At 52.3% G+C, this 22,651-nt stretch overlaps 1 protein-coding gene across 7 annotated transcripts in view; it reads right to left on the bottom strand.

The window, feature by feature from the left end:
* Nucleotides 1-1,000: 1,000 nt before the first annotated feature.
* The window catches only part of gatad2b (GATA zinc finger domain containing 2B), an 89,988-nt gene continuing 68,337 nt past the window's right edge, over nt 1,001-22,651 (bottom strand). For 3 of the 7 annotated variants that reach the window (XM_059643037.1, XM_059643035.1, XM_059643036.1), the window contains exons 5-11: nt 17,864-17,995; nt 15,020-15,187; nt 13,793-14,114; nt 11,459-11,661; nt 10,561-10,680; nt 5,781-5,964; nt 1,001-2,445 (exon numbers count right to left, since the gene is read on the bottom strand). In XM_059643037.1, coding sequence (XP_059499020.1) covers nt 2,312-2,445; nt 5,781-5,964; nt 10,561-10,680; nt 11,459-11,661; nt 13,793-14,114; nt 15,020-15,187; nt 17,864-17,995 — 1,263 coding nt within the window. In that variant the 3' untranslated portion in view covers nt 1,001-2,311. The remainder of the gene's footprint in view (nt 2,446-5,780; nt 5,965-10,560; nt 10,681-11,458; nt 11,662-13,792; nt 14,115-15,019; nt 15,188-17,863; nt 17,996-22,651) is intronic. The other 4 variants (XM_059643040.1, XM_059643038.1, XM_059643039.1 and 1 more) reach the window with 4 other exon arrangements.

The raw sequence follows: 22,651 nt of genomic DNA, 5'->3' as shown, positions 1-22,651 counted from the left end.
TTACAGCAACAGCACAACCCCCCACCTCTCTCTCTCACACACATACTCCCCACACAGACACACACTCCCCACACAGACAGACCCTCTCTCTCTAACATTCACATACACTCCCCACACAGACACACACTCTCCCCACACAGACACAAACTCTCTAACATTCACACACACTCCCCACACAGACACACACACACACACACACACTCCTCACACAGACACACACTCTCCCCACACAGACACAAACTCTCTAACATTCACACACACTCCCCACACAGACACACACACACACACACACACTCCTCACACAGACACACACTCTCCCCCCACAGACACAAACTCTCTAACATTCACACACACTCCCCACACACACACACACACTTCTCCCCCACCACTACAACCCCCCCACACACACACATACACACACACACACTCACACACACTCTCTCTCTCTCACACACACACACACACACACTCTCTCTCACACACACACACTCACACACACACACACACACACACTCACACACACACACACTCACACACACACACACACACTCACACACACACACACACACACACACTCACACACACACACACACACTCACACACACACACACACACACACACACACACACACACACACACACTCACACACACACACACACACACACTCACACACACACACACACACACACACTCACACACACACACACACACACACACTCACATGAAAACAGAAGTACTGCTCACTTGGAGGCCACATCACAGGACACCAGCCGATCCCTCCGTCACCACACCAAACCTGCACTGGCATTTTCCCCCTTGTCCCTGCACCCCCGTCCTGGCTCCCTCACCAACCCCCCCACCCCCCCCCCCCCACCCCCCCCCCCCCACCTCTCTCTCTCCTGCTGCTAGCCTCTACCTCACTGCACAACTCCCACAAACAAGCTCTCAGTCAGTCAGCACCGTGGGGGAGTCTCCACCCCCCCACACCATCCCACCAACCCCCCCACACCATCCCACCACCCCCCAACTTGCACTTTCATGGGCAGCCACTCCTCCGAATGGGAAAGCTCGCTGACAAATCCAAGTCTGGCAGCTCATTCCTGGTGTCTCCCTTCAACCTCAAACACTTCAGTCGTGGGGCAGTGGTGAGAGTGAGAGGGATGTTCAGGGAAGAGCCTGATTAAAACGGCCCTTTTGAAGAGCTGGCATGGACCCGAAGGGCTGAACAGCCTCCGACTTTGCTAGAAGGGTCTTACACAGTGGGTCACTCCTACGCAGACAATTAATATGAACAAAACCCCCCTCCCACAAAAAGTAAACTGGAGACTGCAAAGGCAGTCTCTGTGGAGTCTCAGATTGCTCTTCTCCACTTCTTGGCTCCCCCCGACCCCCGGGCAACCCTCAGAAGCCTTCTTCCCAAAAAGGGCGCTCCCCCTGTACAATATCTGACCTGGGCTATTCTACTGGGTGGGGGAGTTGCAGCCTGGCTCAACCCTCCCCGAGGGAGGCAGCTTAGCTCCAGTGCTGCTGAGGGGATCAGACTGGGATAGGGTTGCTTACCCCTGCCCGTGCTACTCACCCCTGCCCCCACCACCCCAACACAAAGGGTCACTGGGCCTGCTTTCAGAGGGGGTGAGGAGTTGGGCAAAGAATCCCTCTGCATCCTCCTTGGCTCATCTCAGACCAATGAATTGGGCCAAGCGAGTGCTGTGGGTTCTCAGTGATGAAGCCACAGTCATGGGTGAAGGGGGAGGCGAAGGAAGAAAACAGCAGGCACCTACAAAAACACACAGGCATGTACAAACACACACACGGGCACACAAGGCCACATACTGGCACGTGTACACACGCAGGAACTAGCATGCATGCAAACAGAGGCGCATGCACATGCACAGACACACATACAGCTGTATGTGCACACACACACACACACACACACACACACACACACACACACACACACACACACACACACACACACACAGGCACACGCTCGGGCACACGCAGGTACAGGCACACCTTCCTGAAGGCTGAGACACTTGCTTCCCAAGGTCGTGCGAGCACAGCACGCAGGGGAATCCAGTTTCCATGCCATCCCCTCCCCACAACCTCCTCCAAAAGGCCGATGACAAAGTTAGCAAAAGACACAGAGAACGATAATACTGGTGTGGGAGGTGGGGGTGGGGAACAGGAGCAGGTGGAGTGTGGGGGGAGGAAAGTGGGGGTAAAGTCGGGGGTTTTGCTCCCTCTGAAGCAATGGGTTAAGTAACGAGGCACCGGGACAGGCACTGCATGCGGCGGGTGCAGTCCTTCACTTCGGCGTGCTGATGGACTGCGAGATGGGCCTGGGAGGGATCATGTCCAGCAGGTACTCGCGCTGACGGTCTGCCAAGGACGAGCCCTTCTGACCTCCAACCCCAGCGTTCATGTACGACATGCTGACTCCTGCGGGACAAACAACAAAAAAAAAACAAGGAGAGAGAGAGAGACAGAGAGAAAGAAAATCATGTCTGAGAGTCAAATCTTGAGTCAGGAAAGTGAGGCGGAGCAGGCGTAAGAGGTGTGACATGGATTATTATTCATAGAATCATAGAATACCCACAGTGGTGCCGCATTGACTCTCCAAAGATCACTCCACCCACGCCCAATCCCTAACGTATCCCTATAGCCCTGTATTTCCCATGGCTAACTTACACAGCTTGCACATCCCTGGGCACTACGGGACAATTTAGCACGGCCAATTCCACCCTAACCCACGCATCCCTGGGCACTATGGGACAACTTCGCACGGCCAATCCACCCTATCGCGCACATCCCTGGGCACTACGGGACAATTTAGCACGGCCAATCCACCCTATCCCGCACATCCCTGTGCACTACGGGACAATTTAACACGGCCAATCCACCCTAACCCACACATCCCTGGGCACTATGGGACAATTTAGCACGGCCAATCCACCCTAACCCGCACATCCCTGGGCACTATGGGACAATTTAGCACGGCCAATCCACCCTAACCCACACATCCCTGGGCATTATGGGACAATTTAGCACGGCCAATCACTCCCTAACCCGCACATCCCTGGGCACTACGAGACAATTTAGCACGGCCAATCCCACCCTAACCCGCACATCCCTGGGCACTACGGGACAATTTAGCACGGCTAATCCACCCTAAACCGCACATCCCTGGGCACTACAGGACAATTTAGCATGGCCAATCCACCCTAACCCGCACATCTCTGGGCACTACGGGACAATTTAGCACGGCCAATCCACCCTAACCCGCACATCCCTGGGCACTACGGGACAATTTAGCACGGCCAATCCACCCTAACCCACACATCCCTGGGCACTATGGGACAATTTAGCACAGCCAATCCACCCTAACCCGCACATCCCTGGGCACTACGGGACAATTTAGCACGGGCAATCCACCCTAACCCGCACATCCCTGGGCACTACGGGACAATTCAGCACGGCCAATCACACCCTAACCCGCACATCCAATCCACCCTAAACCGCACATCCCTGGGCACTACAGGACAATTTAGCACGGCCAATCCACCCTAACTCGCACATCCCTGGGCACTACGGGACAATTTAGCACAGCCAATCCACCCTAACTCACACATCCCTGGGCACTACGGGACAATTTAGCCCGGCCAATCCACCCTAACTCGCACATCCCTGGGCACTACAGGACAATTTAGCATGGCTAGTCCACCCTAACTCGCACATGGTTGGACTATCTGAGGAAACCTGCCAGACTGACGGCACGCTGCACTGCCGTCTGCCCTTGCAGCCTGGCCAGATTGGAGGTGCCCTGAGGGGTTGGGCTGTCTCAGACTGAATAGCGTGGGTGTATTCCTGAGGCATGCGCCCAATTGCTTCCAGCACAATAACACAATACCCAGAAGCAATGCCCAGGTTAACATTGCTGGTCTGCTCATTGCTGACAGTGGCATTTGGGGTTGCACTGGCAGATCCACAGACCCAATGCGGCTGGCGCTCCCATCCCAATCCAGGTGTCAACGTGACCGGACTCTAGGACTGCAATCCAGGGATAGCCAGGCAGGAATAGGTCAAAGACAATATCGCACTTCCACAGCCTCTTTCAGACCCTCAGCAAACCCTGACCTCCCCACCTTATTGATGGTTCACACCATTTAAACTTAACAGGCATGTGCCCACATTTATCCTGAACTGTGCTTTTACTGTAACATACGTCAGTTCACATTACCCCGAGTTACATTAATTTTGCAAAACCATCTTCCTCTGTACTATCCCTCATCAAACACTCCCAGGACGGGGGCAGCACAGAGTTTAGATTAGATTGGATTCCCTACAGTGTGGAAACAGGCCCTTCGGCCCAATAAGTCCACACCAACCCTTGGAGCATCCCACTCAGACCCATCCCCCTGTAACCCTCACACCCCTGAACACGACGGGCAAGTTAACATGGCCAATCCACCTAGCCTGCGCATCTTTGGGCTGTGGGAGGAAACCCATATAGAGTGAAGTTCCCTCTACGCTGTCCCCCATCAAATACTCCCAGGATGGGGGGGGGAGCATGGGATTTTAGGCACAGAGTAAAGCTCCCTCTACACTGTCCTCAAGAAACACCCTCAGGACAGGGATAATACAGTTTTAGATACAGAGAACAAAGCTCTTTCTGCTCTTTAAACTGAAATTAAAGCTCCCCCTATTGTTTTAGATAGAAAGTAAAATTTCCTCTACTTTGTTAAACTGAAATTAAAGCATGCTCTGTATCGTCCCCATTACAGGCACAGAATCTTAGGGTGTGCAAACCACCCCCACAACCAGTGCTCCAATCAACACCACCGGGCTGGGTGTATTTTTTTAAACCTGGAGTTACTCCAAAGCCAGCGAACCTTCCATGTTTCTTGCTGGGACTGGGGCACTGTGAGAAGCCATACCCGCTGACCTGTTACACCAAGGAGGAGCCAGGCTTGCCGACTGTTTGACCCTTGCAGCATCACAACCAGCTTCCCTTATAGCCCTGGTGCCAGAGGCAGGTTCCCCTGTCCTCCACTGGGTCATTAGAGCTCTCTCTCTGCATCTCCCCTCCAGCATGCGACCCTCCACCAGCCCAGGCCCACCCCCATCCACCCACCAACGATGCACCTTCTTTTCTGGCTGCGCCAGCCCACACGATACAACCAGCAACTCTCTCCCGGGCAAATGCTGCAATTGAAACTGTGGGCCATACACACAGGCCGCAAGGAAACCCGTGCACAGTGAAACATGTACGGACCCCTGTTATTACAAACAAAAGTAGAGACATTCCAATTGTGGCCACCCCTCCCAAGAAATGGATAAAATCTACAACAGGCTCTGGTCAGACCTCGGATTCACGTGGGGGAGATGCCAGGACGGTCTTTAATAACACCGAGATTCCCCTTACATAGGCATTGTGGGGATATTACAATTTCCACGGCTGCCAGGGAATGGTGGGCTGTTTACCCAGAGTGCACAGCAGCTGGGAAAGTGCCCTATCTAGGATTGGAAAACCTTTGCCTGTGGCTCTGACAACCCACAGCCTCAGGGGATATTCTTGCCTCCGCTGGGGAGAAAGAGTGTCAAATGACACACGAATAGGTTGGAGCTTAGAGCATGGCAGGGGAAGTTGCGGGGGGGAGGGGGGTGTATGTTTTACAGGTTTCACTGTGCAGGAAAAATGGTTCAGAAGTCAAGCAAAGACAGATTCGAAGGCCGCTTGCGCACCGCTCGGCCGAGCAGAGAGTGTTTGTGTCTACCTGAGCTGGTGAAGTACGGCCTTTGTCCTCGGCTGGGGGCTCCGCTCCGCACTGCATGCTTACCTGGCATGCCTAGGAGACCGCTGGCCACGTGCATCTGGGGGCCCTGGGCAAAGTTGGAGAGCACACTGCGGGCAGAGGTGTGGAGCCCTCGCTGGAGTGACGATTGTGACTGAGGCGGCTGCTGCAGGAGGCAAGAGCACAAAGACAGTGTAAGTGAGCAGGGCAATTCAAAACAGGCAGAGCTGGCGGGAGGGTGAGCGGCAAGCAGAGCAGGGGAGGTGCTGTTTCAACATTGCCACAGCCTGACGTTCAACCCAGCTGAGACACGTCAGATATCAGTCAGCTTTCAGTGGGAGTGTTTGATGGGGGACAGTGTAGAAATAGCTTTCCTCTGTGTCTAACTCTACATCTAATGTCATGCTGCCCATGTCCTTGGAATATATGGGGACAGTGTAGAGTAAGCTTTGCTCTGTATTTAAACCTGAGCTGTTCTTATCCTGGGAGTATGGCAGGGGATCCGGTGTAGAGTTTATTTAACTCTGTATCTAACCCAGTGCTGTTCCTGAGGAAGGGTCACCAGACCTGAAAGGTTAACTGTGTTTTTCCCTTCACAGATGCTGCCAGACATGCTGAGCTTTTCCAGCAACTTTTGTTTGTGTTCCTGTCCTCGCTGTGTTGGATGGGGGTCAGTGCAGAGAGTGCTTTACTTTCAGTTTGAAACAGCAGATAGAAGTTTACTCTTGTGAAGTTTACCTAATCTTGTGCTGTTCCTGCCCAAGGTACAATTATTGGGTCTTGTGCAGAGGAAGACTTATTCAGTATCTAACTTTGTACTTTATCTATCCTTGACAGTGTTTGAAACGGACAGTGTAGAGGGACCTTTATTCTGTAACTAACAGTGTACTGTCCCTATCCTGGGGGTGTTTGATGGGCATAGTCTACAGGAGATCTACTCACAATTTAACCCTATACTGTGCTATCCTGGGACTATTTGATGGGGTCAGTGTAGTGGCAGCTTTACTAACAGTTTACTTTCAGTTTAATGAGTAGAGAGAGCTTTCCATTCTGTTCAAAAGAGTACAGGCAGCTTTATCCTGTATCTAACCTTGTGCAGTGCCTGTCCTAGGAGTATTTCATGGGACAGCATAATCCTCACTTTGAGATTATAAGAGTAGAAGCAGCTTTATTTTCATTTTAAAAGAGTTAAAGTAGCTTCATTTTCTTCACTTTCCATAAGACCATAGGATATAGCAGCAGTATTGAGCCATTCGGCCCATCAAGTCTGCTCCACCATTCAATTATGGCTGATATCTTTCTCAGCCTTATTCTCCTGCCCTCTCCTTGATTATCCCCTTATAATCGAGGGCCTATCTCTGTCTTAAATATATTCAGTGACTTGGCTTCCTTCGCCCTCTGTGGCGATGAGTTTCACAGATTCACCCTCCACCGTCAGGCTGAGGAAATTCCTCCTCATCGCAGTTCTAAAGGGTCATCCCTTCACTCTGAGGCTGTGCCCTCGGGTCCCAGTCTCTCCCTCTCGTGGAAACATCTTCACTACGTTCACCCTATCCAGGCCTCTCCATATTCTGCAAGTTTCAATCAGATCCCCCATGATCACAACTGCCTTCTGGCTTTCTTTAAGATATGGTATGCTGCTGGTGCCTTCCACTGTGAAAACTGATGCAAAGTACCTATTCAGTTCCTCCACCATTTCTTTGTTCTCCACTGCTACTTCTCAAGTCTCATTTTCCAGCAGCTCAATGTCCACTCATGACTCTTTCCTAGCTTAAAGATATCCGAAATAAAAGCTCTTTCAATCTTCCTTTATATTACTAGCTAACTTACTTTCACCTTGCTTCTTCACCCTACCTTACTGCTTTTTTTAAAAGTTATCCTCTGCTGGTTTTTAAAGGCTTCCCAATCACCTTTATCACACTGAATGCTTTATCTTTTGTTTTTATACCACCCCGATTTCCCTTGACAGCCACGGTTGCCTCATCCTCCCTTTAGTATGCTTCTGCTTCCTTGAGATTAATTTTCATTGTGCCTCCCAAATTACCCCCAGAAACTCCTGCTGCTCCACCGTCTTCCCTGCTAAAGGCTCCTCTTCCAACCAACTCTGGCCAGCTCCTCTGTTGTGCCTTTGTAGTTAGCTTTACTCATACTGCAAGGTGAATTCTATCATATTATGGTCACTGTCCCCTGGGAGTTCCTTCACTGGTATCTCCAAAGTCAAGTCCGCCTCAATAAACATCACCAAATCCAGAACTCCCTGCTCTCTAGTGGGCTATACCATAAGTTGCTCCAAAAAAAATCTCATAGACATTCCACAAATTCCTTCTCTTTGATGTTCCCAACCCACCTGCATAACAAAGTCCCCCGTGTTTACTGTAACAGTGCCTTTCTACCTCCCGATTTATTTTCTTTCCCACATCCTGATCACTGCTACAAAGCCTGTACACAACTCCTATCAGGGTATTTACCCTTGCAACTCCTCAACTCTATCCACACAGACTCTAAGCCTTCCAACTCCACATCACTTCTTGGTCTCAATTTCATTGCTGACTGACAGGATAACCCCACGCCCTCTGTCCTTTCGAAAGAGTGTGTACCCTTGGATATTTAGTTCCCACGCTTGATGTCCTCATAGCCACATCTCTGTGGTACCCACACAGCACAGCCGCGGATTTCAATCTGCGCTATAAGCTCACTTGCCTTGTCCTGTACACTGCATGCCTTTAAGAACCAGCACTGACTGATGCCCTTTCTCATAGTTTGTGCCCTTATCTCTGTGCCTCACGTTAGATTCCTGACCCTGCCCACGCTCTCTTCTAATACTTTTTCTGGAAACTTTAAAAGCCTCTGCTCAGCCCACCAACCCCCCTACTTTAACACTTCCCTAATTTTCCATACAACTGAACCCACTACACCCCCACCACTATTTAGTTTAAAGCCCTAGTGGTCGGATTTACCAGGTCTCCGGTCCCAGCTTGGATTCAAGTGGAACTCATCCCATTGGAACAGCACCCTCTTTGCCCAATACTGGTGCTAATGGCCCATGAATTCAAACCCATATCTCCCATAATCTTTCAGCCACGTGTTTAACTCTTTAATCTTGTCGACCCTGTGCCAATTAGCTCATGGCTCAGGTAGTCATCCAGAGATGATCACCTTTTCAGTTCTGCTTTAATTTAGACCCTAGCTGCTCACGTTCCCTCAGCATAAGCTTTCCTCTTTCTGCCTGTATTGTTGGTACCTACGTGGGCCATGACAACAGGATCTTTCCCCTCCCAAACCAAGCACCTCTGCAGCCCAAATGAGAGATACTGAATCCAAGCACCAGGCAAGAAACACAGCCTTTGGGACTCTCAATGCTGGCCACAGAGAACCGTGCCCAGTCCCCTGACTATCCTTTCCCCGATCACACCTACATTTCTATTTTCTCCCCTCTCCTGAATAGCTCCCTGTCCCATGGTGCTATGGTCAGTTTGCTTCCTTTACTCTCATCCACACGGAGCAAGAATCTCAAAACTGTTAGACACATTGACGGATCTTCCAGCACAATCTCTGGGATGCATCTACTTGCCTGGCTTAGTCATTCTGCCCTGTCCCTGAACACTGACCAAATTTGAGGTAATTAACCTCAGTGGTGTGAATGCCTCCTAAAACACAGCATCAAGGTAACTCCCCCCTCCACCCTCTCCCTGATGTGCTGCAGCTATTCAAAACTCAGACTCCAGCTCATCAAATCAGCCATTTGAAAAGAGCACAGGTAGTTTTACTCTGTATCTAACCCTGTGCTGTCCCTGTTCTGGGAGTGTTTGATGGGGAACGGTACAAAGAGAGACTTACTCTCTATCTAACACTGTGTAAGCCCTCTCTTTGGAATCTTTGATGGGGACAAATGTAGCTCAGCAGGTCTGGCAGCATCTGTGAAGGAGAAAACAAAGTTAACATTTCAGGTCCGGTAACCCTTTCCCAGAACTTTCTAAGAAAGGGTCACTGGACCCGAAATGTTAACTCTGTTTTCTCCTCCACAGATGCTGCCAGACCTGCTGAGCTTTTCCAGCAACTTTGTTTTTGTTCCTAATTTACAGCATCCGCAGTTCTTTTGGTTTTTACAAATGTAGCTTTACTTTTTAATCTAACCCCGTGCTGCTGCCCAGGGAGTAATTAGTGGGGCTTGTGCAGAGGGAGCGTTACTTTATATATCATCCCACACTGTCCCTGTCCTGGGAGTGTTTGATGGGGTACAGTGTAGAGGGATGTTTACTCTGTATCTAACCCCATGCTATCTCTGCCCTGGGAGTGTTTGATGAGGGAACAGTGTAGAAGGAACTTTACTCTAACACTGTGCCCTCAACAGGGTGGGTAAGTAGAGATGAGGAATGATCTTGAATGTGAATCAGATGGGCCTTCGGAGGGGAGTGTTGGAAATATGCACTAGGGGCTATCTGAAGACAGCAGGGGGAAGGAATGGAATTGACTGGATTGCTCCACGGGCTGGAGGGGCAGAGTGGACTCATTCTACACTGAAAACAGTTCAGTGACCTTCCCTGGGCCTCAGTTCCCACAGTGCACCAGGTACTGACCTGCCCACGTGGTGGGTGCTGGGTGCACAGGAAGGTCACGAGGTTGACCCACAGTTTCGAGGTGGAGGGGGATCTGTCTAGCCAGAGTGGGGACAGAGTGGATAGCACCTGCGGGATGTCAGGCATAGCCAGTTCTCCCTCCTGTGGCAGGTATCCTCTGACCCACCCCTTGCCAAGGGGCTTACCTGTCGGAGAGGGTGGTGCCTGATCACTGGCTCGGGTTTGCTCATTGGCACACCGGTGGGTACAGACGTAGGGGGCGCCGAGACAGCTGCCGCTTGCTGCTGTATTCGCTGCTCAATTTCCTGCAGAGACCAGAGACAGACAGGTCAAGACCAGCTGTAGCCAAAGGGGCCCACCGCAACATACACTGGCACCTTCACCATCTCACAGATTTTCAGGGACCAAAGCTTTACATCATATCAAGTGAAACAGAGAGGCAGTGTGAGAGATTGAGAAAAGGATTGAGAGCGAATGAAAAGTGGGAGAGAGAAAGAGAGAGAGAGAAAGAGAGAGAGAGAGAGAGAGAGAGAGAGGAGAAGAGGAATGAAAGAGAGAAAAAGAAATTAAGAAAGAATTAAATGCAAAAGAGCAAGAGAGAGACACAGAGAGAGAGAGAGGAAAACATGCAGAGAGAGTGGGTGGCGGAGATACACAAAGACAGCGAGCGAGAGGGCTGGAGAGCGCGAGCCAGGGGGGACTGGAGAGCGCGAGCCGGGGGTGGGGGGTCTTAGTCATTCAAACCAGATGCGGCTCTCGCTCGATGATCCAGCACCAGGAGCATTCGGCGGTCAGGGTTACCGGGAAGTGACCAGCTCGAGCCCAACACTCGCCACAGTCTAAGCCAAAACCTGAGCGTTTTGGACCCGTATCCACGTGTTGTGTAGGGGCGGGAGGGTCACCAAGAACGGAGGGTTTTCTAACGGAGCTGTGCGAGAAAGAAGAGTGTGCAAGGCTCCAGGTGGGTCGGGGGGGGGGGGGAACCGAGGGCATGGATAATCGGAGGATCTGGTAACGGGCGTGAAGCGGGCTCGAGGGTGCAAACAGCCTTTGGCTCGGTGACCAGGCGCCGGGACGCAGTACCTGCTCCTGCTGCAAGGCTTTGACGAATGCGGTCTTGAGCCTGTTAGTGTGCTCAGCTTTCAGCGCTTTCTTCTGGTTGGAGGTCACGCACTGTTCACACAGGATGTTCCCGCTCCGCTCCTGCTTCCAGTGGGGGGTGAAGTCCGTCCGACACTGGGAGCACACAAACGGGTCAATTTGTGTTAGCTGGAAACGCCCCTTCCCTGCAGTGAGGGATGACAGCGCACAAGGAAAGAGAAAGAGAGAGAGACAAAAAGAATAAACATATGAGATCCTCCTGGAGTTACTGCAACTCTAACCACTGTGGTGCCAGAGTGCTCTGCTGGCCCGGACAGCATCCGACTGTCAGGGAAGGCGCAGGGGTAGAAAAAGATGGGGGTGTGATGCCCCACTTGATTGAATAATCGGCACACTGGGACACAACTCACAATATCGCAACAGAGAATCAACATGAGCAGACTCTTAAGAGAGCCCGCAGGATTCTGGGCTTTATAGGAGGGGGCTTAGGACACAAAGAATATTGTGGCCCATTGAATCCACACTGACCCTTGAAACAACATCCCACCTAGACCCAACACCACCTCCACCTCCCCAATCCCCTCTGCCACCCCGCCACGTTACCCCTGTAACCCTGCATTTCCCACGGCCAATCCATCCTAGCCCGCACATCCCTGGGCACTATGAGACAATTTAGCACGGCCAAACCCGCACATCCCTGGGCACTACGGGATAATTTAGCACGGCCAATCCACCCTAACCCACACATCCCTGGACACTACGGGACAATTTAGCACGGCCAATCCACCCTAACCCACACATCCCTGGGCACTAAGGGACAATTTAGCACGGCCAATCCACCCTAACCCGCACATCCCTGGGCACTACGGGACAATTTAGCACGGCCAATCCACCCTAACCCACACATCCCTGGGCACTATGGGACAATTTAGCACGGCCAATCCACCCTAACCCACACATCCCTGGGCACTACGGGACAATTTAGCACGGCCAATCTACCCTAACCCCCACATCCCTGGGCACTACGGGACAATTTAGCACGGCCAGTCCACCCTAACCCGCACATCCCTGGGCACTATGGGACAATTTAGCACGGCCAATCCACCCTAACCCGCACATCTCTGGACTGTGGGAGGAAACCAGACCACCAGGAGCGCACCCACGCTGATACGGGGAGGGGGAGAATGTCTGCGTGGAGTTTGCACAGTTGCCTGAGGGTGGTATCGAACCTGGGTTCCAGGCACTGAGAGGACCCAGGCATGAAGGACTTTGTGTGCAGAGGGACTGGTGGAAGAAGCTAGGATTATTTTCCTCAAAGCAGAAAAGGCAGGATTGGTGGTGGCAGTGGCAGTGGTGATGTGGTGGGGAGGGGAGGGGGTGAAGGTGGTCGGTGGCTGTAGGAGAGGAATTCAATCAAGGTGTTCAATATCAATTGGGGCAGCCGACTGACCAGCGTCAGGGGGTTACGCGGACCTCATTCAGGCGTCTAACAGACACTGATCTGGGTGAGGGAGACTCAATCCCACATCCCCACAGCATTAACTGAAATCTCCCAATGAACCAGACCCGGACCCATTCCACTGCTTCCAAAGGCTTTATTTTGTAAAAGACTTTACAAAATCCTTGATAAGGAAAACAATTTAGGAGCAGGAAGAGACCATTCAGCCCATCTTGACTGCTCTGATTTAAACCTGAGCTCTACATTCCTGCATACTACTGATTATTTTCCATAACCTCGGTCATCAGGAACCTATCTACCTCCCTCTTTTGAGGAAGGGGATTCCAAAGACCCTCAACTCTCCAAGACAAAAATAAGTTTCCTTATCGCTGCTTGAAATAGGCAGCCCTTGTTTTTACAACTCTACACACTCCCATCCTTTCCACATCTGCAGCAAACCCTGTCGCCCCACCAACACCTCCTCAGGATCTTAGACTTTTCAATCTCGTCACTTTCGAAACTCCAGAGGATACAGGACTATCCTGCCTAGCCTTTCTCAAAAGGCAACCCACTCATTCCATATTTTAATCGAGTCAACCTTCCATCCTTCTGGAGACCAGTCCTGTACATGTTCCCCCAGATGTGGTCTCACCAATGGCCTGCACAACTAAAGCATAATCTCCCTACTCTAGCATTCAATCCCTCTCACAGGAAACCATAACATCAGACCAGCCCGCTGTGTCTAGAGACTAATCTTGTGCGATGCATGCACTAGGACACCCAGATCCCTCTGCACCATGAGAGGTCTGATGGACGAGAGGCTGACCTGGGAAGAAGCTGGTGCAGAAAGGGTTGTAGTGGAGGGGATTTCTCCTCACCTTGGCTCTCGATGACGCTCTGTACCACCTCCTCCAGGCCCAGCATGTAGATGAACTCATTGTTGGCAGCACTGGGCAGGAAGTTGAGCAGCGGAGGCGAAGGTTTGGGCGGTGGGATCTCCAGCAGGGTCTTCTCGAGCTGCTTGCGCAGGGCCAGCTTGGCCGCGGCCTGGCTGCTGGCTGGGTCACTCAGGCCACCGGGGCTGGACAGGGCCGGGCTGGCCCCCGCTGCCGTCGTCAGGCTGGACTGCACGTGGGGCTGGACATTCATGTAGATGGTGGACGGGGTGGTCCGAGGTGATGGGATGGATGAACCAACCTGCTTGAGATGGGGTGGGGGAGAGAAGGTGAGGGGCGGGGGGAGGTGGAGGAGGAGAGTAGGAGCGAGAGGGTGGGGAGCGAGAGAGATCGAGACAGAGAGAGAGAGATCGAGACAGAGAGAGAGATCAAGACAGAGAGAGAGAGAGAGATCGAGACAGAGACAGAGAGATCGAGACAGAGAGAGAGCGAGACAGAGAGAGATCGAGAGACCGAGAGGGAGAAAGAGATAGCGGAGAGGGAGAAAGAGAGAGAGAGACCATTAGCAGAGGCAGCCTCCTGACAGGAAGGTTAGAAATCTGAGCCACATTAGTCACTAAATACTGCGGAGGGTCAAGTGAGATAGAGGGGCATCGCTTGAATCTCAGCCACAGATGGGTCTCAGTGACAAATGCCGAGGGGCACTGTGCTGCGCTGTTGGAAAGTCAGCACCGAGGGGGCGCTGTGCAGTCGGAGAGTCGCGCCGAGGGAGCGGAGCACTGTCAGAGGGTGGACGCCGCACTATTGGAGGGTCAGAGCTGAGGGGGCACCGCGTTGTAGGAGGGTCGGCGCCAAGGGAGCCCCACACTGTCGGAAGGTCAGTATAAGGCTGCATTGGTATATTGACACTGTCTGAGTGAGGAGTGCCGAAAGCGCATCACAGTATTTGGAGTGACTCTCAGGATAGATTTCTGTGCTACCAGGAGAGGATTTGTCCTGAATGAATTTTTATTGAAGCAGCAAGGTGTTTGGATCTGGCACTTCCAACTTTGAGAAGTGGGCGAAAATGTGGAAATACTTAAAGGGGCCGTGGGAAAATAACCAGCATGGTCACAATGGGCCAAATGGCGTTTTCCTGCGCTAGGCACACAGAAGGGAGAGCAAACACACAGTCGGGGCAGGCCGGAGGCGAGATGGTCTGTCACATACCTTCTGGTAGGAACTTGCTGAAGTCTGACTGGACACTGGGCTGTGGATGAGAGCCGGTTTGTTAAGCCTCATGTTCTGCATCTGGGCTGGGCTCGGAGCGATCACTCGCTGAGACATCAGCAGCTGTGGCAGGGTGCTGTTGGGAACTGACCTGATAACCGGGTGACCCTGCGCAACAAGGCGAGAGAGAGCAGAGGCTGCAAACACACACACACACAGACTGACAGACACTGTTGCCACCCCCCGTTTATATCCCACCCCGAGACAGCCGGGGAAGACCAACGCTAAACTGCACTATTCAGTCACTTAGCACAAACGGGGCAAATAGAGAGGAGGGGGAAAGAGGCAAAGAATGAATAGGGGTGTAGGGGTGAGAGAGAGAAAAATAGCAAGGGAGAAAACAGAGTTATCGAGATGAGGGAGAGAGAGGGAGAGGAGGAGAGAGAAAGACCGGGGGCCAGACAGAGAAAGAGAGACAGGGGGAAGACAGAGAGAGACGGCGGGGGCGGGCGGGGGGGGGGGGGGGGGGGGTGCGGTGGAAGAGAGAGAGGGAGAGAGACGGGCAGAGGCAGAGACCGAAAAAGACGGGTGGGGGGAGACAGAGACGGGGGGGAGGGCGAGACGGCCGGGAGGGAGAGACGGGGGTGGGAGGGAGAGACGGTGGGGGGAGGGAGAGACGGTGGGGGGAGGGAGAGACGGGGGGGGGAGGGAGAGACGGGGGGAGGAGGAGACGGGGGGAGGGAGAGATGGGGGGGAGGGAGAGACGGGGGGGGAGGGAGAGACGGGGGGAGGGAGAGACGGGGGGAGGGAGAGATGGGGGGAGGGAGAGGCGGGGTAGGAGGAGACGGGGGGAGGGAGAGAGAGAGAGACGGGGGGGAGGGAGAAACGTAGGGGAGACGGAGACAGGGGAGGGGGAGGAGACGGGGGGGAGGGAGAGACAGGGCGGAGGGAGAGACGGGGGGGAGGGATAGACGGGGGGGGAGGGAGAGAGAGAGACGGGGGGGAGGGAGAGACGTAGGGGAGACGGGGTGGGAGACGGAGACGGGGGAGGGGGAGACGGGGGGAGGAGGAGACGGGGGAGACGGGTTGGAGGAGGAGATGGGGAGGAGGGAGCGCGCGAGAGAGACGGGGAGAGGGAGAGCGCGAGAGAGACGGGGGGGAGGGACAGCGCGAGAGAGACGGGGAGGGAGGGAGATCGCGAGAGAGACGGGGAGAGGGAGAGCGCGAGAGAGACGGGGGGGAGGGAGAGCGCGAGAGAGACGGGGGGAGGGAGAGCACGAGAGAGACGGGGGGGAGGGAGAGCACGAGAGAGACGGGGGCAGTGGGAGCGCGAGAGAGACGGGGGCAGAGAGAACGCGAGAGAGACGGGGGCAGAGAGAGCGCGAGAGAGACGGGGCAGAGTGCGAGAGAGACGGGGGCAGAGAGAGCGCGAGAGAGACGGGGGCAGAGAGAGCGCGAGAGAGACGGGGGCAGAGAGAGCGCGAGAGAGACAGGGGGAGTGAGAGCGCGAGAGAGACGGGGGAGTGACAGCACGAGAGAGACGGGGGCAGTGGGAGCAGGAGAGAGACGGGGGCAGACAGAGTGCGAGAGAGACGGGGAGAGAGAGTGCGAGAGAGACGGGGGAGAGAGAGCGCGAGAGAGACGGGGGAGAGAGAGCGCAAGAGTGACGGGGGAGAGTGACCGGGGGAGAGAGAGCGCTAGAGAGACAGGGGAGAGAGAGCACGAGAGAAACGGAGGGAGAGACGGGGGTAGAGAGAGCGCAAGAGAGACGGGGTGAGACAGAGCGCGAGAGACTCGGGAGGAGAGCGCGAGAGACTCGGGGGGAGAGCGAGCGCGAGAGAGACAGGGGAGAGAGAGCGCGAGAGAGACGGGGGGAGAGAGAGCGCGAGAGAGACGGGGGGAGAGAGACGGGGGGAGAGACAGCATGAGAGAGACGGGGGGAGAGAGAGCGCGAGAGAGACGGTGGGAGAGACAGCGCGAGAGAGACGGGGGGAAAGAGTGTGAGACATGGGGAGGGGAGCAGCAAGAGAGATGGGGGGAGAGAGAGATATTGGGAGAGGTGGAAGAGAGAGGTGCGGACAGGAAGTGACAGAAATGACGTGGAGAGAGAGAGAGGGAAAGACAGAGAAAGGTGGAGAGAGAAACAGACCGAAAGACGGCGATACAGAGATTGCTAGATGGTAAGATAGAGGGAGGGAGAGTGGAGGAGACGGCATACTGCCAGAGAAACAGGTGGGGAGAGGGAGCAAAGGTGAGGAGAAAGGTGAGAGGGATAAAGAAAGGAAGGGGGAGGGGAAGAGACGGAAGCAAAGGTGAAAGGACGTGAAGGGGTAACAAGAGACAGAGAGAGGTGGGAAGAGGAGACAGAAAGGAGGGTGGTGGGTAGAGTGAGAGAAAGAGCGAGGAGAATGGAGAGGAAAAATGAGAGGGAGGGTGGAGACGGCCTAATGGCTGAGCTGTTTCCTGCTACCAAGCTGTGTCAATTCCCAATCATTTTCTGATGTACAGAAAACAGAGCATGCTAGTTGCCAGGTGATGTCCTCCTGGGCCCTCTGCAGTACGTCCAGGGATATTTCCATTGAGACCGCCAGCTTTCCAGAGACCTGGACGCAACGGAATGAGGCACGTCAGCAAGCTGCGCACCACTCCCCCCAACCTTTAACTCCCCATGATGGGGAGGGCTTATCAACCAAACCCTGGGCAATGGGGCCCCGTGAGCCCTGTCACAGGTACAGCGCCTCGCTTAGTTTTCTGGGGTGGAGGCTTTTGTGGGGGAAGGTGGGGAAGAGACCTCAGCATGTTATTTGGAACAAGTTGCTCCACCAGCCCTAGTGCTGCACTGACCTGAGATCCACGCAGGTTCTGAGGGTCCAATACCTGAGAGATGGGCCGTGACGGTGGCTTGGACAGCATCTGCTGGCCACCTTGAGCCAGCGAGGGCTGGATAACGGACGGTGTATTCTGCACAACAGGCACCTTCGGGAATCAAAAGGAGAGACAGCGCGCCATTAGCCAGTGGGAAATGACAGTGTCCAGGCTCACTGATTTCCCTTGCTACACCCGGCATTGCCTTCACTCCCTTCTGGTCAATCATGCTCCTGTCTCAGTCTCTGGGTCCTGCTATTCCTCACCATCAGATCATCAGTCTGAAGTAATCTCTCTGCGTTCTTTCTTGCCCTCTGCTAAAGAACTGCCCCAGCACACGAACAAGCCATTCGGCCCATCTGCTGCTTAACCTTCCTGATGAAGAAGAACCCTACTCCAACTTGAAAGCCTTGATTGAACCTGCCTTCCCCTGCCCTCTCCCCGCAATCCTGGTTCGGCCACATCTGGAGTATTGTGTCCGGTTCCGGTCGCCTCATTACAGGAAAGATGTGGAAGCAGTGGAAAAGGTGCAGAGGAGATTTACTGGGATATTGCCTGGAACGGAGGGAAGGTCTTACGAGGAAAGGCTGTGAGAGCTAGGTCTTTTCTCTTCAGAACGATGAAGGATAAGAGGTGACTTGATAGAGGTGTACAAAATGATCAGAGGTACAGATAGATTAGACAGCCAGAGACTTTTTCCTAGGGTGGAGGTAGCTATTATGAGGGGGCATAGTTTTAAAGTGAGTGGAGGTAGATATAGGGGAGACCTAACCCTAACCCTATCGCAGGTTCTTCACTCAAAGTGGTAGGGACATGGAATGCATTGCAGAAGAGGGTAGGGGAGTCAGCCTCATTGGAGCATTTAAGCGGCTATTAGATAGGCATATGGATGATAGTATAAAGGTAGGGGTGGAGGTTAGGTACACATTAGGTTTAGGGCAGAAGTTAGGAACAACATCATGGGCCAAAGGGCTGTACTGTTTTATTTTCTAACCCTGGTCCTAACTTCCTTGCTGCATAAAAACGTTTCTCCCCACGTCTCCTTCCATCGATCACCTCCGATCTGTGACCTTCTGGTCCTCAATTCCCCCAGGAACCCTCCCCTCACCACCAGCCCCCATGAGGAGCAGTTTCTCCCTCTCTGCTTTGCACACACCCATCATGACTTTGAACCCCTCCCCAAATCTTCTCCCGAAAAGCACTCTCAGCTTTTGCGATCTATCCACGTCACTGAGGTCCTTGACCTCTAGAACCATCCTCCATCAATCTTTTCTGCACCCTCGCTAACACCCTCACAGAATTTCTACAATGCAGAAAGAGGCCATTTGGGCCATCGATTCTGCAAAGGCACTCTTGAGAGCATCCCCAACTGCTCCCTAGCCCTGGCTAACACACGTAACCTGCACATCCCTGGACACTATGGGCAATTCAGCATGACCAATCTGCCCTAACCTGCACATCTTTGGACTGTGGGAGGAAACCCACGCAGACATGGGGGGAATGTGCAAACTCCACCCAGCGAGTCAGCTGAGCCTAGTGCTGTATGGCAGCACTGCTAACCACTGAGCTACCATGCTGCTGCACTATGTAACTCCTAAGGCTGAACCTGTATTTATTTTAAAGGCGTCACTTCAACATAAACGGGTCCTCGAGACTTGTGTAATCTCCACAAACAACTCCCTCAAATCCTGCCCAATGACCCTGAAGGTCATACTCATTTTTTTATTTTTATTCACCCACGGGACACGTGTGTTGCTGGCTGGCCAAAACTTAATGGCAGTTCCTTGTTCTTTAAAAATATTTTGAGCGCGCGTGATCGGGGCTTCCACTGGAGCATTGTATACATTTCTGGGCACCAGACTACAGGAAGGATGCGAACACAGTGGAAAGAATGCGGTGGATCACACTCACTGATACCTACTTTCATACTCACACACGCTTTGCAGACAACACCAAAGTTGGTATTACAGTGGACAGTGAAGAAAGTCATCTAAGATTACAAAGAGATGTTGATCAACTGGGTCAATGGGCTGAGGTGTGACAGATGGAGTTGAATCTGATAAAGTGCGAGGTAAAAGAAACAAGGGCAGGACTTGGACAATTTAAAAATAGGGCCTTGGGTAGAGCTAGGGACCCCTAGGGGCTCAGGTACACAATTCTTTGAAGTTTGTGTTGCACGTAGACAGGGTGGTTACGCTGAAAGAGCTGTGGATGCTGTAGATCAGGAACAGAAACAAAAGCTGCTGGAAAAGCTCGGCAGGTCTGGCAGTATCTGGGAAGGAAAAATCAGAGTTGAGTTGAGGAAGGGTCATCGTACCTGAAACATTAACTCTGATTTTCTTCTTCACAGATGCTGCCAGGCCTGCTGAGCTTTTCCAGCAACTTCTGTCTTTTTTTGTAGTTAAGTAGGTGTTTAGCATGCTTGCCTTTGTTGCTCAGAGTATAAGAGTTGGGATATCCTGTACAATCTCAACATGACATTGCTGAGGTTTCTTCTGGAGGAAGGTTGTCCAGTTCTGGTCACCCTGTTATAGCAAGGATATTATTAAACTGGGGAGGGTTCAGGATGACACTGAGACTGAAGGGTTTGAGTTTTAAGGAGAAGTTGGATAGGCTGGGACTTTTATCCCTGGAGCATCAGAGGTTGAGGGGTGACCTTATAGAAGAGTTTTTTTTAAATCATGAGGGGTATAGATAAGGTGAATGGCAGTGGACCTTTACCTTGGGTGGGGATTTCAAGACTAAGGGGCTTACTTGTAAAGTGAGAGGGGCAACATTTACAATACATGAGGGGCAACTTTTTTTTTACAGAGTGGTTTATGTGTGGAATGAACTTCCAGAGGAAGTGGTGAATGTGGGTACAGGTACAAAATTTAAAAGACATTTGGATAAGGACATGAACAGGAAAGGTTTGGAGGGATATAGGCCAAGTGCCAGCAGGTGGGACTAGTTTAGTTTGGGACTATATCTGGCATGGACTAGTTGGACTGAAGGGTCTAGTTCCACGCTGTAAAGGCTTACGAGACACAAGGAATAAAACACTGGTTATGATGATATCTGAAGATGTTGGGACTATTTTCCTCGGCAAGGAGAAGGCCAGGCAGAGACTTGATGGAAGTTTTTGAAATCATGAGGAATCTGGACAGAGTGGACGGGGCGAAAACGTTTCCAACTGTAAATGGATCAAGAACGAGGAGGTGCAGATTTCAAGTGATATAAGAGTCCTACAGTCACACAATATGGAAACAGACCCTTTAGTCCGACTAGTCCATGCCGATCATAATCCCAAACTAAACTAGTCCCACCTGCCTGTGCTTGGCCCATATCCCTCCAAACCTCTCCTATTCACGTATGTATCTAAATGTATGAGTTGTAGCCACATCCACCCCTTCCTCAAGAAGTTCATTCCACACACGAACCACTCTCTGTGTAAAAAATTGTGTCTCATGTCTTTTTTAAAATCTTTCTCGCTTCACCTTAAAAATACGTCCCCTAGACTTGAAATCCCACACCCCAGCGAAAAGTCACCAGCCATTCACCTTATCTGTGCCCCTCATTATTTAATAAATCTCTATAAGGTCACCTCGCAGCCTCCTACACTCCAGTGAAAGAAGTCCCAGCCTATCCAACCTCTCCTTATAACTCAAACCCTCCATTCCTGGGAAATCTCTCCTGAACCCTAGATATAATAGGAACTGCAGGTGCTGGACAATCCGAGATAACAAGTTGTGGAGCTGGATGAGCACAGCAGGCCAAGCAGCAGCTTAGGAGCAAGAAAGCTGATGTTTCAGGCCTGTCCTGGGCCCTCTCCAGCGTAATAATATCCTCCCTATAACAGGGAGGCCAGAACTGGACAGAGTACCCCAGAAGAGGCCTCACCAATGTGCTGTACAGTCTTAACATGATGTCCAAAAGCAGCAAATGTGAGATGTGGGTAAATGAAAACACTCATGCTCAGCTTGCAGAGCAATTCAAAATGCTCAGCGAGCCACGATGGGCCAAATGAAGTAAGGTGGTGAGATGTTGGGAGTGGGATAATTGAGCTTGTAAAGGTGTTAAAACAGAATTTGCTGGAAACGCTCAGCAAAGGAATTGATTACTATCTGGCTAAGAGGTTCTGCTCACAAAGAAGACCCTGAGCTAATCGATGCCTGCCACTTTAACACACCACCCTGTTCCCTGGCCAATGTCTCTGTGTCTGGTTTGTTGCAGTGCTCCAGCGAAGCTCAACGCAAGCTGGGAAAGCAACACCTCATCTTCCAGGTGGGGCCCCTGCAGACCTCCGGACTCAATACCGAGTTCAATAATTTTAGGGCCTAAACTCTCTCAGGTCCCAGCCGCCTAGACCACACACCAGGCCTTGTTACCACATAGCCTGCCATTACACACTACCTCTTGGCAGTCACTAACAGTCCCAATTAACAACTATTCACCTTCCCAGCCAGATCATTAGCAACTCCTTTGTCTGTCTAACTGCTCCTTTCTCTCTCTGGGCTCTATCCTTTCTCCCATCGTTTACTCCCTTCCCCACCCACCTCCTTATTTTTCTGCATATAAACCTATGTTTTCCGGCTACCATTCATTTCTGAGGAAGGGTCCTGAAACATTAACTCTGATTTTTTTTTGTCCACAGATGCTGCCAGACCTGCCGAGCTTTTCCAGCAACTTTTGTTTTTATTCCCGATTCTTTCGGTTTTCATTTGGCAACGTGCTCCCTGCATGCACAGAATCTGGGCTCACAGGTAAACGCGTAACACGAGGGATAAC

The sequence above is a fragment of the Stegostoma tigrinum genome, chromosome 47 (assembly GCF_030684315.1).
Source record: "Stegostoma tigrinum isolate sSteTig4 chromosome 47, sSteTig4.hap1, whole genome shotgun sequence".
Taxonomy (NCBI): Eukaryota; Metazoa; Chordata; class Chondrichthyes; order Orectolobiformes; family Stegostomatidae; genus Stegostoma; species Stegostoma tigrinum.
Note: the sequence above shows the minus strand (reverse complement) of the source record. Positions and strands in the feature narration are given on the sequence as shown.